Source organism: Grus americana, chromosome 3, assembly GCF_028858705.1.
Source record: "Grus americana isolate bGruAme1 chromosome 3, bGruAme1.mat, whole genome shotgun sequence".
Lineage (NCBI taxonomy): Eukaryota > Metazoa > Chordata > Aves > Gruiformes > Gruidae > Grus > Grus americana.
Genome location: NC_072854.1, coordinates 49,650,807 through 49,670,088, shown reverse-complemented (window position 1 = coordinate 49,670,088; position 19,282 = coordinate 49,650,807). Strand labels below are relative to the sequence as shown.

Here is a 19,282-nt window from a genome sequence, read left to right as displayed (position 1 = left end):
AAAGCCCCATCCAACCTGGCCTTGAACACTTCCAGGGAGGGGGCATCCACAACCTCTCTGGGCAACCTGGCTCAGTGTCTCTCCACCCTTGTATTGAAGAATTTTTTCCTAATATCTAATCTAAATCTACTCTCTTCTTTAATTCTTCAGTCTCCAAAATCCAGCAGTCCCTAGCTTGCCTCTTTGATCTCTTGCTGCCCTCAGACATGACGTTCTGTCCAACAGCAATCCTGAACAGTTGGTCTGAAAGGCAAATACTTAACTGCTGTGGTATGGGTGAGAAATTTTCTCTTTGCCTTTTTAAAACAAAAAGACTGGGAAACATAATACTTTTAACTCAACTCTATTCACGGAATCATACAATAATTTCAGTTGGCAGGGACCTCTGGGGCACGTCTGGTCCAGCCTCTCACTCAAAGCAGAGCCAGTATGGGTTTGCTCAGTTGAGTTTTGAGTATCTGCAAGGACAGGGATTTCACAGCCGACCTGAGCAACCTGTTCCAGTGCTTGATCTCCCTCCTGGTGGAAAAGAATTTCCTTGGGTCTAAGCAGCATCTCCCATGCTGCAACCTGTGCCTGTTGCCTCTCATTCCTTCCACATCCATCTCTTCTCAGAGTCCAGTTCTGACTCCTTTGCACTTGCCCATGAGGTGGTTGGGACAGCAGTAACAGCCTTTTCTTCTTAGGGCTGAACGAAGCAATTCCCAGCATTTCCTTGTAGACCATGTGCTGTTCCAGCCCCGTATCATCTGGGTAGCCTCCCACTGCACTTGCTGCTGTGCGGCAATGTCTTCTTAGTGGGAAGCCCAAAATTGGGCACAGCGCTCCAGACATGGTCCCACAGGCCCCAAATAGGGCGCAGTAAGTGCTGGCTGAATACACTTGTTAACACAGCCCAAGAAGCGGTTGATGATCTTTGCTGCAAGGACACATTGCTTCAAGACAAAACAATGTGTGTAGATAGTTATGAAGGAAAAAGAGTATAGTTGAACCATCAGAAAAACAGGATGTGGACCTCTTGGCCTGTTGGTCATTGATTCAAATGTAGTCGAATGTTATCAAATCCGGTTAGAGGCAACTTCTGTTGGATGACCATTTAGTACCATACGTGAAACTAGCAGTTGATTTGCAATTCACCAACACCATCACCATTTCATTACTTTCTGTGTATTTATAACAAATTAGTGGAATCGAAAAGCTGTGTAGACCCTGTCAAGGTTGTTTATCCAAATGCAGACTGTCCCTTACTTATTAATGTGCCTAAATACTTAATTAAAAAAACCCCAAACGTTAATGCTACAACGTAGGAGCAGGAATGCAAATTCACTACAATTTTATGTATGGTATGACCTACAGAACACAAGGTTTCTTTTTATTATTCATTTACGCTCTACTGCAGGAAATAATTTCTTAATGTCTGTCTTGCTCATAAGCAGAGAGATGGGACGCATCTTACTCTTTTGGTTTTATGGTGTACTTAGAAAGGTAAGAGAAGTAAAGTTCTCATCTTCTGTTCCCACGTGTAGGGCCAGAACCATGAATGGACTATGTATATTGTTACATGGCCATTGCTACCTCTGTATTTTGTCCAGTAGTTTTTAACATGAGAGATGGAGGCAGTCCTGAGACCATTCCTTAAGCTGAATTTAAATAACCAAAACCCAGCCAGTGATTTCTCGGATTCTTGGCACCTTTAGAATGAAGTAGGGCTTTAGTGCCAGTGGTCTGAACAGAAGCTTAGAAGTTAAAATGCAGTATTCCAGCGTAGCTAGCAGCTCAGCTGGAGAAAAGTATGTTGAAGCAATCTGTATTTTGACTTGTATTTGGTTTTACTTACTGAATGCCACTCTGAAGAAGGTTATGTTTTAATGATGGATGAAATTGTTCCTACAGGTGGAAACATTTTTGCACAAAATGATGCATATAAGTAAAGACTAAAAGAGCAGATTCCTTTATTTAGAAGAAATTCATGAGTGTAATTAAAGTTTATAAAGTAACAAATACAAGTAGTTCATTTTGCTTTTCTGTTTATTTGCCTCAAAAATTAGCAGTTTCTATCCAAATGAAATTTAAAAATAATACATCTAAACTGGATACGTTGAATTTTTTTTATGCACTTAGTTTGTGAAGTTCATTACATAAAATCATTGAAGCTCAAAAATTGAGAGAGAGCGTGGAAGTGTAACTGTGTAATAAAACTGACAGTAGAGCTAAAGGCTTAAATTAGGGTTTTTTGCATACAGCAGGGCTACTGAAGCCTAGTTTCCTATGGAGTTATAGCCTATATTTCCTTTATAGCTATCCCAGTACAAGAAGCTCAATTTGTACTTTTTTTTTTCCTTCCCCTTTTACAACCCTAGCTGAGATAGAGGTAGCATGCGGTCTGGTTAATCCAGACTGGTTTACCTCAGTGTATGCTTATTTGAATTAACCAGCTGATTCTGTAAATGGAATATAAAACAGGTAAGTTTTTTTAGGACTATAAATTGTTCATTATATAGGATGATCTCTAACTGAAAAGCTGAGGAAGGAGCTTGCCACAGGAGCAAGAATTTTTCATTTTGAGGTTCCTTGAACTTTGCCTGGAAACATTCAGTAATGGATTAGACCGATTTTTGTATAGTGATTCCTCTGCATATAGTTCGACATGAGCTTTGCAATTGTTTTGGCTTCAAGGCACAGCGTGTGTCCAAGGGCTTACACAAGACAAGCGTGTAAATGGATTGTGTCACTGCGTTAGAATTCTCCCCCTTTCCAGATTTTGGTGTTGGAATTAAGTCATAGTGCATGTATACAATCACATATGCTTAAGCTAAGCTCCTCTGGTCTTTGACCAGTTTGAAGACTTTTTAGGAGCTATTTTCTTTCCTGTTTACATCTCAATCTGTACTTACATGAGTATTACCAAGTATGCTAAACCTTTTTAATGAGCTTTAGCAAATCAGCAGCGTTGGCTTCAAGGTGTGCAAGTTCTACCATCTTGCAGAGTTGTGCCTCAAGGAAGGGGGAAGAAACACGTTTTCAGGCTGCTAGCCTACCTCATCTCCCCTATCCCTACCTTTGCTGCAGAGCTGTGGTTACGTGGCCGATTCCCATTCGTTAGAAGACGTGTGGAATTAACTATGCAACGCATTTATGCCTCAGGGCAAGTTCCTTTCCAGCACGCAGTGCAGGAAGATTCTAACTGAAGTGGAGAATAAAATTTTGATGAACTGGGACTTGAACGCTCAAGTGCTGTAATATGCTTTCAGCTAATTTCATCTTTAAATACAGATAATGAATCCACTTCAGTTTGTATTCAGATAAGAAATGCCATTCACTCTGTATGAATGCAAGTATCTGTAAAAATGGATGACTTTTACAATTTGCTCATGGCTTAGATTTTTTTTTTTATTTTACATGATTTAAACTAGATAGATAAGGTTATACTGACGTATTTATAAATGAATTGGGGCACCGGGCTGTGTATTGGAGGAAAACATCATTTATAAACCACTGCATAATTAGTTACTGTAGATATGTGTTTGAGAAAAGCCCTCTTTTTAAAAGCTGATACAGCGATGTAACCCACAGATGAAAGCCAGCTGAGACACATTAAAGATGATGAAATGCTGTCATGCCTTGGTTCTCAGGCCATGAGGCATCAGCCTGGAGTTGGTCTGGGGACACCTGGGTTTAAGGTAGAAAAACGTAATGGTGTTTCATGATGGTCTCATGATGCTGTTCAGGAAAAAATAATAATTAAAAAGAAGCCCTCAATAAATGTGATTACTATTTAGAGCTTCAGCTAAATTGAGGTACTGGGAAAAACCAACATGTTTTGTTTGGAATATTTGTTGCTATTATTTCAAATGAAATTTAACCTGTCATTTACCCAAGCTTTTTAGGTGCTAAATCTTTCCAGCAGCTTTCCATGAAATGTCTGTTATTCCACGTTAATATTCTCTTTCTCATATGGCGTATCACCAAACCATTGTCAAATTCCCTAACCTTACTGAGAAGATTGAGATTGCATGGCTATAGTTCAGTAAGATAAAGTTTAACACATCCCATTTTACTGACAAAATTTGCTTTTGTCCACTGTAACAAATGTAATCATATGGTATATAAATAGAAACCTGTATTACAAAAGACAAGAGTTCAACGTGTGTCATCCTATGCCTGTTTCCAAAAATGGGATGGAACGGGTGTTCATAAAATACAGTTTTTGACTGCACAAAATGAGAGAGCGAGCAAGCGGCTGGTCTGCCAGTTCTGCAGAAAAGCTCTCAAGCAGTGCCTTAGGTATGAAATGCCCAGATATTTAACAATTTTTATTTTATTTTTTAAATTAAGTGTGCCCTTTGAAGAGCCAGCATTTTTCAGGTGATGAAGTAATGCCTGATGTTTAAATTACCCGCAGCTCTATTGTAGTGAGGAGCCACAATGGAGCAGCTGTGAGAGTATTTGAGAGCTTTGTCTGACGGCTTGGGTTCTCACCTTTACCTTGGGAAGGGGTGGCAGGAGCCCTGTCCTCTTAGAGATAATTGTGTGCGCCATGTTGCCGAAACCCACTCCGTTGTGCCTGTGTTTTCTGACAGCTGCGGGAAGCCATCAAGGCCGGCAAAGGTGTGACTTCTGCCATCGACCTCTGCCGCGGCCACGGAAACAGAGCGCTGGCGGCCCTGGAGCGCTTCCCTCCCTCCGAGGCCAGGGCCGCCTTGGCCAACATTGTCTATGCCGTGACCAGGTTTCCCTGACCCACTGTCCCTCCGCGGGTGACAACAACCCAGCAGGGATGCCGCCGACGCCCCGCGCCGCTGCTCACCTCATCATCCCGACGGAGGAACGCGTGCTGGCTGCCACCGCCACCAGCAAAATTCAAGGGGAGGGGGAAGAAAAAAAAAAGGTCACAGCCAGCTTTCGCTTGTTGTGCCAGAAGCACACTTGAGGCTGCACCGGTAGAAATAATTAATGAGTCCCGTTTCCGTGACCTCAGCAAATGGACAGGAAATAAGTCGGTATTGATTGGGCACCGGCGGGGACGGCGCCAGGGCGGAGGCCGGTGGTTTTCCTGCCCGAGGGATGGAGGGGCGTGAAGATCCCGCTCAAACCTGCCCGGAGAGAGCGAGCTGCCCAAGCCGGGAATTAATGTCCCCGCTTCTCAAGGGGAAGGGCAGTTCGGGGGATTAGTGGGGAAAATCCTCTCTCTGTCTGCATGTCTCCTCACACTGTTTTTATGTATTCAAATGTAAAGTTACCCTGTGCCTAATGCTTTCCGTATTTGTGAAACTTGCTGAGAAAATGTGTCAAGCATGGTAAGTAGGAGCTTTAAAATATTTAATCAAATATTAATTTGGCTCTGTTAAGGGAAGTGACTGCCTAGGCTTTATACCGTGTGTGTAAAATATGTTGCTCTTGGTCAAAGAATGAGGTTTTTCCAACTCTCTTGGGAAGAGAATATCCCTCCCTCAGATCAGGCCGTTTGTTTCAACACAATCTTACACAAAAGAATTTCCTAGGTTTATGACACTTGTGTTCATTTAAGCCAAATAAATGTTAATTTGTAAGGCTAGACATCGGCCTTTGGCAGAAAGGAGGAAGGAATGCTCTTCTGCGAGTACAATCTTTCAGTGTGCTGAATAAAATGCAGAAAATACTGGAGAAGTTTTGAACCTCAGTATGTTGAATTTTAAAGTTCAATTACAGACGGCATATAAGGTGTATCAGAAGTCTGCAATTTGAGACCGTCTCTGTTTTGTTCATAGGAGATGATTTTTGTGGTTTGCATGCATGCAATCTGAGAGTGCCGTTGACAAGAAGGCTGAGTTTACATAAATGATCTAGATTGAGACTCAGCTACCTTTCTTCCTTCTGTGGTGTAATTACAGCCCAATCTGGAGACAGCTAGCACAGCAAACAGATTTCATTACATCGCTCACTCAAACACTAAGTGTAGTTATTTCTGTTAAATTCTCCCCTCCCTCCTTCTCCCCCTGCACTCCTTTCCCCCGTCGCACAGCTTGTTTGTCACAGACCGGCGTGTTGCGTTCCACCAAATGCAAAATATAAATAAAACCTCTGTCCTCTAAAAATACATCCTGCATAATGTACATAATATTCTGTGTAAGATATGCCTATATTATACCATAATATTATATGTATAACAGGCACCCTTGAGACACAGTCTTTCCATGGAAGCAGCATCCAGAACTGGGGACTCGCTTTGTTCTGGAGAATGGCTTCAACACCAGACCGCTTCTTCCTTGTGCTTCCTTTCTCATGCCTGCCCGGGTGTTCTGTCTCCTCCCAAGCCTGTGGCGCTTCTGCTGGAGTTAGTGCTGCTGCAGCAGCAGGAAGGCTGGAGACAGAAGAGGAGCAGCGTGGGTGAGCCCCAGCAGCAGCAGTCACTGGTGTCTACCTTAGCTAACCACCCTATGTTTTCACCTGTGAAGTTCCCTGAAGTTCTGCTAATGTAAAACTTGTGCTTGGAAGAAATACATCAATTTAACCAGAGTCATATTTCAGCTTTTTTTTGGCTCTGGTTTTTACATAGTACATACAGTAGGAGCCATACGTCTCTTTCTCTTTGTCTTACATCTACGCTAATTGGTTCGTAATGATTTAGGGCTGCAAGAAGCTTGGGTCTGCTGGAGATATTCTGAGCCATCTCACCTCGGTTGTGTGAAAGAAATATCAACCATATTGCAAAACTGTGTACACCCAGTTTATTTTTTCATGAAAGTACAAGGGTTTTTATTTGTACTTTTTGCTAATAAAGGCAAGTTGGCAAAATTTAATGACTTTTTAAATTTTTATCACCAGAAAGTTCTGATTGGTCTTAAACTATTCTTCAGTCTTAATTAAAAAAAAATCAACGTGAATTGTCCCTTAACAATATTATCAAGTAATCTTATATTTACAATATTTGCCTGTAATTATTGAGAAATTTTTGTTGTCTTGTTTCCACCAGGTAAACAACAAGCAAAGTATTATACCTATATGTCAAACTCTTGGTGAATTAATCACTGTTGTGTATTAATATATTCCCCACATCTTACACAATTTCTGAGCAGTGATGGAACCTTAAGGCTGTTCAGGTTTTATTTTTTATTTTCTTGGTTCCTTTTCCCCAGCCACCTCTATAAGGAGGTCAGGGAGGGGGAGGCCTGTGGTCTGGGGGTGCCTGAGGAAGGCATTCAGTCATTCAGAGGTCTGAAGCTGGGTTCTCATCAGCTGGGCAGGCTCTTGCCTAGAGGACGATGGAGAGCAAGAGCCTGTCTTGGCTGCTCAGAGGTACCATCTTCTTTGATAGGAAACCCAGATTCTTCATTTGAGCACCTGACATACGTGGTCCGAATGCTGCTATGTTAGAGCCTCTAATCTCAATCATATCATTAGACATTTAAACATATACATTTAGACACTGTATAATATATAATTAAATTATCTGTGCTTGGATTGCAAATACAAAAAAAACCCAGGAGATAACTATTTTGAAGGTCTTCTGCATTTTTAATTTTCTAATGACCAAGAGCTTGCAGAATGTACATTGATTGAAGGGTTTGGGCAGTGGGGTGGGTTTGTTTTTAGCAAAGTTAAGGACATAAGCCGTTTCCTTTCCATGCCCTTGCATTTCAGAAGGGCTTTGGCACAGAAAATTGCACTGAATTTTTATGTCTACTTTTGCCGCCAATGCTCCAAACCAAAACAGCGGTGACTCAACCAGACATACCAGTCAGCTGGTCCTCTGAACTTATCTCAGGTATTGTAGTGTTGGACCATGCTGCAGGTGTGCAAAATATAGGACAACGTCCCAGTTGCTCTTTAAACCAAAATAAATTGATCCCCTACAAAGAGCTCATCTGCAGTGGTTAGAATGGCTCTTTTGTAGGTCTGCTGTGGAAAGTCATTTAACTGCCAGCCAAGTATTTCTAGCTCCACAACTGTGATAACACTATAGGACGGGTGTTTGGCAAATGAAGTACTTAGAAGAATAGAGATGTTGGCTGGAAGGGACTGCTGAAAAGTCATCAAGTCAAATCTCCCATTTAAGTGGAGTGTTGCCAACATGAAGTCTGGCCTTGGAAACCACCAGGGATGGAGCTTCCACAGGTTCCCCATGCAACCTGTCCCAGTGCTGCTCCACCTTCCTTGTGAAGGAGTTTTCTTCATGTCCAGCAGGAACCTCCCTCATGGTAGCTGGTGGCTGTTGTCCATTATTTGCCACCTGCTGCTGCCAGGAACCATTTGGTTCTGCTGTCTCTGTTAATTCCTGTGTGCTGCCATTTGATTGCCTGACAGCCTCCTGTTACTGGCTGGAGCAGCCCTGGCTCTGTGTGCTATGCCCTAACAAGGTTGCCCTCCAGTGACCTGCATGACTTTTGTATCATCCCTGTTGGGCCGTGAGCCCAAAACAGGCCAGTTCAGGAGCAGCTTCACTGGGTACGGTGAGGAGGAGAAAAAAATTCACCCAGATGTACTGGGTCTTGCTGCAACGGACTTAATTTTCTTCGTGGTATCCCATATGGTGCTGTCTTTCGGATTCGTGACCAAAACGGCGTTGCGGACACACCAATGTTTCAGCTATTGCTCAACAGTGCTCGCACAGTGCCAAGGCTTTCTCTGCTCCCCACTCTGACGCCTAGTGAGCGGGCTGAGGATGGGCAAGGGGCTGGGAGGGAGTGCGACTGGGGCAGCTCACCCGAACTGACCACAGAGATACTCTGTACCATAACGTCATGCTCAGCAATAAAAACAGGATGGCGTGTGGGGGTGTTCCAGGGGATCCGTTGCTCAGGGACCATCTGGGCATCAGTCAGCTGGTTGTGGTTGCTTTTGCATCACTTATTTTTCTTTGTTTTGTTTTCACTTTTTTCCATTTTACCTATTAAACTGTCTTTAACTCAATCCATGGATTTTCTCATTGTTGCCCTTCTGATTCTCACTCCCATACCGCTGCGGGGGGCAGTGAGTGGCTGCAAGGTGCTTAGCTGCCATCCAGGGCGAGTCCACCACAGTCCTTTTTGGCACCTGGTGTGGGACATGTAGGGTTCAGGATAACAAAATGTTTGACCAGAGTGTGCTAGAGGGAACTTACTATACCTGTTTAGCTGTTGCTGGTCACGATGTTGACTTATTTGATCTCAATGCAGGTTTATTTGTTCCCTTGCCCCCTCCATGTCATGCTCCCTCTCTTGCTGTACATCAAATTTGAGAGGCTGTTAAAGGCTGGGTTTGGCTTTTGCAGTTTGCTGTGCTGCGTAGCACTCAATTGTGTTTTGCCCGGGAGAACAATGATGAAAGCACTGGCCCTGAGCCTAATCTGGTGTCTGGGCCCTGCATTGCTGCAGTCCCAGTACTTCGGGAACCATCTCGTGGAGACAATTAACAACTACACCTTAACAACTTTTCCCTCTTTTCCTCTGAGAGCCAATTTGTGGAGGAAACAAAGAACGGCACCTTCCCCTTCATCTCCTGCAGGGTAGGTGCTTTCCACCGTGTTACGACGACTCTTCAGTATCCTGAACATCCCTGGGTACTCAGAATGCTCACACTGGTGTGTCTCAAGAATCTCTTTCCAGCTTTTCCTAAGGTTAACTGACTGTTCAGGAATGTCACACAGGGATGTGCCCTGAGGCAGCGTGGTCCTGGGTGGCAAGGTGTGTGGAAGAATATGGGCAGGTATCTAGAACAGTTTTCATCTGCCATAGTGTGGGACTTGACCCCCAAACAAGTGCAGGATCCTGATAAAGTGACAGAGCATTTGAGAAAAGGATGCCCTGGCTGTGCTAACGGGACACAACTTCTCGCACCGTGCTGGGCCTGGCCTATGCCTCCTGAGCTCTGCTCAGCACCCGCAAGGGGAACAGGGGGTCTCTGGATCTGAAGACATACAAACAGGCACCGTGGCTAAGCCAGAGACCCGACTCTCAACTGTATCAGTCGGTCCTATAGTCAAAAAGAAACAATGGAAGCAGAAGTCAATTCATTTAGTCAGGGAGGAAGAAGCTGCTCCTGAGAGGGAGCAGGAGTCAGAGAGGCAGCCGGTCGTGCAGCACAGCAGTCATAAGAACAGGAGGGGAAAGAGACAGGAATCATAAACAAGTCAGACACCACTCACTCCCTATCCCTGAGTGAGCTGCGAGATATGCACAAAAATTATAGCCATCAACCTGGTGAGCTAATTATCAGCTGATTGCTCCAATGCTGGGATACTGGGGCCAACAGCCAGGAATTAGAGGGCAAGGAAGCCCACCAGCTGGGATTCCTCACAAGGGACTGGGTCATCAACAAAGGGATCAGAAAAGGGGCAAAAATCAGTAGCCTCTGAGGGTGATTCCTGTCGAGTGCGAAGGAAAGGTATCCCCTCAAGGAAGATCACGTAAACTATCGAGGCAAGTGGACAACCACTGAGAGTGGTATCCAGTATCTGAGGGAATTAGCAGTGGTAGAGGTGATCTACAGCAACCTGGACAACAACCAGGCATCTAAAGACACAGATGAAGTCCAGCGCACGTGGTCTATGCAGCGGAAGTTTGTATGAGGGACACCATCATCATATGCCAGCACCCTGGCGCTAATGAGCTGGCCTGGCATCGAGGTCCCAGCTGTGGGTAGATTGGGTGTCCAGCTCCGGCAATTTGAAGAGAATCTCTCTTCCACCCCAATGCTACAGGCCTGTGTCTCGGCTGGGGAGAGACTGTCCCAACAGTTCCAGCTATTCAAAGACAGTATGTCTTCCTGCCCATACCAGCCATCATCTCAGCTATCAAGTGAGCTCTCCTCTGCTCAGGGAAGGGTACCATGGGCACATTTGCATGCCCTACCCCCCCCCTCCATGCTTCTGCCTGCACGACCATGAGGAGGACATGAAGAAATGGGATGGTGAACCCACCTCGAACCTAGAAGCTGGAGTATGTGAACTGCGAGGAAAAACAGCAGCCAAAAAGGGGCCATACAGGAAAACTACTGCTCCAGTTGCTGTTGAACAATTCCCCAGACAGAGTAGAAGGGCTGATCCTCCTTCTGACCTAAGGGACTTCTGGTTTGCAGTCACAAGAATCAGGCAATTAATGCTCCCTCCAGGACTAGAGGGGCCCTACCTATGGTTAGATGGAGGAAAGGGACAGCCAGGTTTATTGGGCTGCATGGGTTTGATGGCCTGGCACACCTGGTCAGCTACCTGCGCTTCTCCTAGTGTAACCCAGCATGCATCTTGCCGTATGTGCAAGAAAGAATGCATGCATGGCCCATGTTTGACTTAGCGTCCGACTTGACAGACGTCGCTAGAAGATTGAAAAGGGTTTTTTTTTTTTTGGTTTCATGGAAACGTTAAGGAAGTGTTCTTTTCCCCCAGAGCAGCAGGGGAAGGCTTCTTGCCCCAAGTGGTGTTAAAGATGCCAGACCAGCGTCCTCAGAGGTTAATCTGCCGGTGAGATCTCTCTGCTGCGTTTTCTTCTGAGCAGCTCGCTATCTGTCACTACTCTCATCAACTATTTCAATCTCACAGAAAAGGGAGGCATCAAAGTTTATTTTTTTTAATTCTTTGTAGTCTTCAAAGTACTTTTACCTGCACAGTGTCTTACGAAAAATAAAGAGCAAAGCAGTTCAAAGGAAAGAATATTTCCAGTTCTGGAAGTCATCTTTCTGACGGTCTTCGCATTAGATTACCTTTTTTTTTTCCTTTCGGAAACCAATCCCTAAAATGCATTAATTATTTACATAATTAGCATTCACGTGTTTCTCTTTTAGGGCAAGCCTGTTTTTCTAAAGCTAAGAGAAAGTAGCCATTAAGCTAAAATTCTGAGAGCAAATGTCTTTAAAATAACCAAAAAGATAAAGCACAACACTTGCTCTAAGTTGTGAAGGGGAGAAGAGGATGACAAACAAATTGGCGGTCGATACACCAAAGCTTTGCGCAACCACCTTTGTCCACATCTTGAGGCATTTTTGTGCTCATGCATGACTCTGCCCGCAGCTCCCAGCATTGCTGCCAAATTCTCAGCCACCGAAATCAGCCAGAGGAATGCTCTGGCTCCCCCACGCGTAGGAGATTCCTTCTCTGCAATGCTTGGAGCTGATTTTTATTCCTTCCTATTTGCGAAACGCTTTTGTCAGGATACATCTCTTGAGGAAAGGGAGCCTTTTCCTCCAAAAAAGCAATGGCAACAAGACAACTTCCTAAACTGGAGAGCAGTATTCTACAGTATTCTTCTACCGACTTCACATGACAAAATAGCAAGTCTATCTGCAGTAGAAAAGAGGGATCATATCATACAAGAACGTTGCTTTTGGCTAATAGTGACAGACAGGTGACCCACTGATAAGCAGTAGTTCTCAGGTTTATCTGGGTTTTAAGAAATGTATTTGTAAAATTCAATTTGAGGCATATTTTGATATGATTGCATAGAAGAATTGCAATTTTGCAGCATTATAAAAGATTTTGCTTTAAAATTTTCTTATTTACCCTATTCCACTTTGCCTTCTTCCCTTCACCCCTTCCACCAAATATCAAAGACTAAAAATACTCTGCTTTACTATTAGAACAATGCTGAACATTTTTAGTTTCAAAATTGTACACAAAAGTGAGTATCTTACTTGCACCAAAAACAGCACCTTAAAACTAGATGTTTTTTATGCCTTCAACATTTACAGCAAATGACTTGCATCAACTGCAAGGTTCAAATTTTTGAAGTTATTAAATGTCAAATTATAAAAATGAAATGTTATGTAGAAATAATTAGAAAAATCTAAACCAAGTACTGATAGATTAGATTACTTTTTTTTTCCTCCAGAAAAACATAAACACTCATTTTAAAAAGCTTTACTCTCTGCAGATGAGCGTGATGTTTTCTATATGTGACCAGCTTATCCGAAACAGAGTGTGATTAGGAAATGAAGCATTTTTCTCTCTTGGCTAGTTCTGATGAAAGCTCTCCAACTTGCACATTGTGTCTGAACATTTCTTCATTCATAGCATGTGCCCATCGAAAACTGCTTTCTGTTTGCAGCATTTCAGCTGTACTATTTATAAGCTAGTTGAACAATGCTAACTAGAGGCAGTAAAAGGTGTGTATTTCATATGCAAATCACTAGCAATAATTTTCTACAATTACACTTAGTTGCTTGCATCATTATTTTTCAGCACCAACATAAAAAAAAATTGGTTTAGTGGCAGAACATTACAGAAAAACGCCTGTATTGCTAAGACTTATTTTTAAGCAAACAATTTTGTTGCTTTTGTCAATCTATGGAAGTTAATATGTTAACATTTATATCAATGTACAAAACCTATGAATATCCCTACCTCTGTTCTGATGCTCTGTGCCCACAAGCTATAGATGGCTTTTAGATGCACATATGCTAAGATAAAATATCTTTGCAGGAAAATAAACAGAGTTTAAACATCTAGTATTTCTTAAAGATGATTGGTGCTGCTAAAAATGGTCACGCTACTAATGACCAGAAATATTATATAAACTTTTATGAAAAGTAATTGTTTTCTGTCACATTCTATTGTAGTAATAACGGCTAAGCACAGGTGGGTTTTTTCCTGTCCTTCTTGCAAACCCAGGTCTCCACACCTATATTTTTTATTTAAAAAACAGTCCAGATGATTAAATATTCTAATTTCAAAGGCAAATTTCATTTCTGTTGCGTAAAATGCATTCACTTTTTAAAAACGAGATTGTTCTCAAAGTCATTGCCGTAGGGTGTGACTGGCTTACACAAGGTGGGTTGAAGCATCTAGTAGCCGTGAACCAGAGATCCACGTTAATGCAAATCCGGAAGGGAAGGTTCCCATCCACCCAAAGGTTCGGGAGTAGCTTCCCAGTAGTAGTGAGGGTGAAGACTGGAAAGGAAAAATCACTAGCTGACTTGTTTGTGAAAGGGATTGGATAACATGATGGCCATGGCAGAAGCAGCTGGGACTCAAAAAAACTAGAAAGGCTCTTTCAGTTTCAGAACCTGAAACAAAGAGTATTCCTTCCATAAGGATTTCTACAATCTGAATACTGCTACTTCCTTTTAAAAAAAGAGAAGCATTTACATAGAAAAAAAAAAATAGCAAATCAGCCACCTGAGTTCTCAAAGAACCCTATTTTTCAAATTGCTAACCAAAATCTTTTTTTTTAATATTATTGCAAATATTTGAAATTACATATATTAATGAGGTACGAGACTACGCAACAGGACTGGTGGGCAAGATATGGCACTGAGTGTTAAGCGCACAAAGACGAGTGTGCTGTTTGCACTTGACTGGGAGATGTGGACGTCTTTGAGAGAAAGGACTTTTCAGGGTATATTTACCTCTTTGGGACGTAACACAGCATTTTGACAAGCGGACCTTTATGGGATAAATGTTTGATCATTCAGAGTTAGTTATGGTGTAGATAATACAATGACTGTGCATTAAGTGAGCATTACTCCTTTTTAAATGCAAAGCTGCAAGATAGCATACAATGGTGCAGTTCTTGGCTGAACTAACATAGAGAACTGCGATTTCATTGCCAAGAGATTAAAAGAGGCTTATGTTTCCAAGAGTGAAATAGCTCAGATTTGTCAGTTTTTAAACAGTTATGGATGCAACTGATGCATAAGTAAACTGCTGCAGCACAGAAGGAGATTTTTAGGTTGCTCTCCGGGTTAGTTACTCTATTCTTGAAGCTCCTTTACAGTTCTGTCCTATTCCATCTTCCACTGCAGCTTTGATCTGATTTTTATTTTAAGCTTTTATATCAAATTCTCCTTCCTCTAGTGCTCAACTGTTACATATCTGCTGTCTTGCCAGTATGCTCTGGTGCTACTTCAAGCTAGAAAAGCGTTTTTTTATAATGAATGTTCATTTAATCAAAACTTTTTTTCTGTGAGCTAAACTCTAAGTGTAAAATTTCCAACCCACATGCACTTGTTTTTCAAATCCAGAGATGCCATGTGGATTCTCTATTTTGATAGCCTTGATTCAGCAAGCAACACAGTTACAATTATTTCTTGTCCATCTTCATGAAGTCTAGCTAAATAGCAATATTGAGAAGTTTCCAAGAGCAGCTATCATTGTACCTAAGAACAAGATGCAGTGTTGTTATAAAATTAAACAGAGTATCATGTAACAATTTTGTTTCTGAGAAAAAAACCCCTGCAATTATATTAACTGGCACCCTAAACCAGTGTTTCCCCACCAGTGTAATATGTTGCTGGCAGAACCCTCCAACACTGCTTGCAGCCATGGGAAGTTTAAAAATATAAATGAAGTTCAGGTGCCTGCCACTGTTCTTTTCTGCCTGGGTTATAGCAATGTATGGATATTGCCCGCAGCATGTTACTTGTTCAGTATTGTTGCCTGTGGGCCAACAGAGGTTCTAAATATTACTGTGCAATGTGTCCATACATGTCCTTTCAGTCTGACTGCCAGTGAAAAGCACTAAGGTATGCAAAGTTGGTTATCATGTTGCCTTATTTGCCATTAAATATTTCAGTTTTTATAAACTTTGAATTGCAGATCATGTTTTACTGCAGGTCACATGAGTTATTTGGACTGATTTTTTTTTTTAATGGTGCCTTTCAGATTCTCTGAAAGTCCTAAAAATCACTTTGGTTTCTAGCTTTAATCCAAGGCGGAAGATTTCAAAACCTGTGTGCTTTTTTTTTTTTTTGGCAAACCTATTCTGTCTCTTTGAAGTTTATTTATATCAAATACACGCCTAAATAATTTAAGGTGAATTCCAAGCTGCCTAATTTAAGTACCTGCCCCATTTCGGTGAGTCAGTGCCTGACTCCTGACATCGCACACACACAGAGTTAGTGAAGAGTTCAGCTGGACATGCGCTGCGGGGACAGGGGGCCAGCCTGCCTGATTTCCCTCTAGAGGGCAATCCAGCCCATTCGATCCAGCGCGTTTGAACCCCAGCAAGTGGGTAGGAACCTGCAGGAAATATTAACCTCCATCCACTCGGCGATCCCCAGGGAAAAGCACCCTTCCAGCGGCAGCTTTCAATCCGCACTCAAATAAAGAAATTGTGCCCATGTTCCACAAGACAGCTGCTGGGATCTGGGCTTCCTTGCAAGAGGGGGCACCCACACGTGCCTGCTGCACACACAGTGTGGCTGGCAACAGGGGAATCACTAAAAGTCATCCCAAGAGCAGGCAGAAGAAAGGCTGGTTACCAGTGGGGGCTTGTCTTTCTGGGCAAGGGGCTTGTTCTCCCATTAAGGCCTTAATGTAAAATGCATATAAGTTGCAAAGAACTGGATCCGTACACCAGAGTGCTGTCACCGCTAAGGCTGTTTCTCATCTGCTTTTCTTCTGGACTCCGGGACTCTTGCGTCTGGCTGCAAGGTGGCCTAGTTTCAAGACGTGTGGTGGAGAAAAGTGATAGACGACATACTGGTACCATAGCAATACTTTTTACAGAATCAAACTGCCAAAATTAGTTGGTGCCCAAAGTACTTTCGACATCACATGCCGTGTCTCTGCCTACTCAGTGCTGTAGGCTATTGCAAGGCTCTAAAAGAAAGAAGCCTTGCTGAAGGGATCTGGTTGGACCGTTGCTTATGCCAAACCTATGTGGCACAGGAAGCAAAAAGGCCTCTAAATTTAGGATCATTCTTCTGCTCCATGTCGCTGTACCAACCTTCAGCAGACTGATCAGGGCCTGCTGCAGTGACGAGCTCTGCCAGCTCTGCCACCTCCCTGCCAGCCACCGTGGTTCCTCACCGCTGTCCAGGGTGACCTCTAGCTGACTAGATCCTTTGAACTAATACAGAGAGGGCATTCTCCAGGGGGAGGGTCTGGCACCTTATAGTTTCTACGGGTAAACGTCTAAGGAGCCTCTACAGTCCACCCTTACAAAAGTCCGTACAACTGCACAGAGTGCTTTCAACTTTCCAGGGACTCTGAACACTTTTTTTGTTGGTGGCGATAGCTGAAGTCTAGTTTCACTTTGGTCAAGTGAGAAATGGCCCGTTGTACTCAAGAGCAACGGTGATTTTTTTTCCTAAAGAGTTCTCGTGCTGGGGCAACACAACTCCCCTCCCCAGTGACCTGGAATTTTCCAGAGGTTGCCACAGTGTCACTGAGTGGCTTTTGAGCCAAAGGCATGAAGGGGAAAAAAAATGAAGATTTGAATAAATGACTGGTGTAGCACAAGTTCAAATGGTGAAAAAAATGGGACTTGTCTGGCTGGGAAGCCAATCTAAGCTTGCTACCTGCATTGCCTGGAGACAACTTGGCTCGCTCCCTTTTCAATGAATGCTGTTATTGCAACAATATGCTCATGCTTCTTTATGCTTAGCTGAGGCCCTTCAGGTCTCCTCCTGGGCTTGGGTCCCTAGTAGCTACAATGCCTCGGGCCAGCACTATAGAGCAGAAATGAGGTGGAGTTCAGACTGGCAAGTATTTTCTCAAGGGCTCTGAAATTGAGTTTGGGATTCCACTAGCTTGCTCTTGCCTTATGGTTGCCTTTCCTTAATCCCGCTAAGTAGAGCATTCAAGTAAAACCCAACTGAGATCTAGCACTACTTAGCAGCTGGGCCAGGTGTTAAAACATGGTACCCTTTAAGTAAACCTTCAATTAGCCTTACAATAAAAAGAGAGGGCAAATCATACTATAAACTTCAGTCTCCATTGCGCTAACAGACTCAGAAAAGTTATCGGGGAGTGCTCTTTATCTCTAAAGAGTGAATGAATTGCTAACTGCAGAACGCTTGTATTAATAAAATGTATCCTTCACTCAAGCGATTCATTAGAGGAGTTATAATGCTGGTAGTTCCTGCTTTTAAGGGCTCCTTTAAATAGCTGTCTATTAATAACAATAATAATAAGAGCAGTCAAAGTTAAAATCAACAAACTATTATCCGTTAGGATTATTCATGGCATATGACACTGTAAGCATGCTGAAAGCTCTAAATTCCGAATTTAGAAGAGCGACATAAGTGGAAGAACGAAATTTTAGAGAACTGCTTCTAAAGGAAGCGCCAAAAATCTGAAACGGTGAGGATTTTTTTATTTTAGGACCCACTCTTTGTATCGTTCAGTTCTAAGGAAATAGGAAGTATCTAGGAAAGTGCTGAGTTATTTATGGGGCGAAAGATTTATCTGAGATTTTTTCCAGACAGTTATCTCTCAATTGACTTGCATGTTTTCGTATTTTGCTTTTACTAAAAAAAAGAAAAAAAAGAAAAAAGAAAAGAAGTAGGCTTCTTATAGTGAAATGCTGTTTCAGAGATAACAAACAAAAGATTTATCTGTTAAATTCACAGCAGTGCTCGGAGCTAATGTGTTCTACCTGCACATTTACTTGCCACTTGCCTGGTGTGTACTTGCTTTGCTACTTCTATCTGATACGTCCTTCGTGCTGGAATCCATCACTCTTCGTGGCAGGATCCATCCTCACCTCTTTATTTTATAATAAAGTAACACCTTTAGACTTAACTCCTTTCACTCTGGAAGAAGTGAAATAATTACAATACAATTAAAGCACTTGGCCGTGGGCTTTTATTAAAAGGCAAAATGAATCTATTCAATAGGAATGGCAGCACCAGCCGAGTTTATTGTGCAAGTAAAACATTTCACAAAAAGCTGTCAAGTTGGATATGTTGTTAATTTAAGAGTCGTTACATATAGCCAAAAAAATCTAACTGCCATGACCGGCCATAGGTTACAAAACCGGACTTCCATCTCCCACATTTATGTATGTATTTTTTTAAATCCTTGGGAAACTGTTTGTTTTTCTACACGCTGTTAGTAGAAAGGGCACGTACGATTTGCCAGACTAATGTAATGTCTTATGTGCTCCTGTCAAATTCAGGGAAGATAAAATCTACAGGGATAATTAAAATAGAATGTGATGTCTGTTTTATAAATCATTGCTGCCGTCCGCCCCCCAAACGTGAAGCATGGAAACAGCCTCTCGTTAAAACGGTGCAGGAAAAGCATAAACTCCTTCAGCTTGGATGTGAATTCAACTTACCGAATTAACTTTTTTAAAAGGCTAGTGGCCGCGCAGGGGTTACGTGCCAGTGTCACAACCGATCGATGTAAGAGAGTCTCCTCGCGTTCCCTCACGCACCGCCCGTGTAGCTGCCCCGGGGTGACTCACGGGCATTACGGCGTGGGGATTTATTTACAGGCTCCACAGCCAGCGCCCAGCGCCAGGCCAGGTGCAGCCGCGGCCGGGGACTTAGGAGCCGCTGGGCAGCCTCTCCGCCCGGCCGGAGCCTGCCGTTTCTTCGAGATGACCCGGCTCGGCTGCCCGGGCTGCCCGGCTCACCCCCCCCACCCCGCGGCGGGGCGGCGCGAGCG

General features: G+C 43.0%; 1 protein-coding gene across 2 annotated transcripts in view; it reads left to right on the top strand.

Moving 5' to 3' along the window:
* The window catches only part of PDSS2 (decaprenyl diphosphate synthase subunit 2), a 121,932-nt gene extending 115,158 nt beyond the window's left edge, over window positions 1-6,774 (top strand). For both annotated transcript variants that reach the window (XM_054820212.1, XM_054820213.1), the window contains one exon: window positions 4,581-6,774. In XM_054820212.1, coding sequence (XP_054676187.1) covers window positions 4,581-4,739 — 159 coding nt within the window. In that variant the 3' untranslated portion in view covers window positions 4,740-6,774. The remainder of the gene's footprint in view (window positions 1-4,580) is intronic.
* Window positions 6,775-19,282: the final 12,508 nt, after the last annotated feature.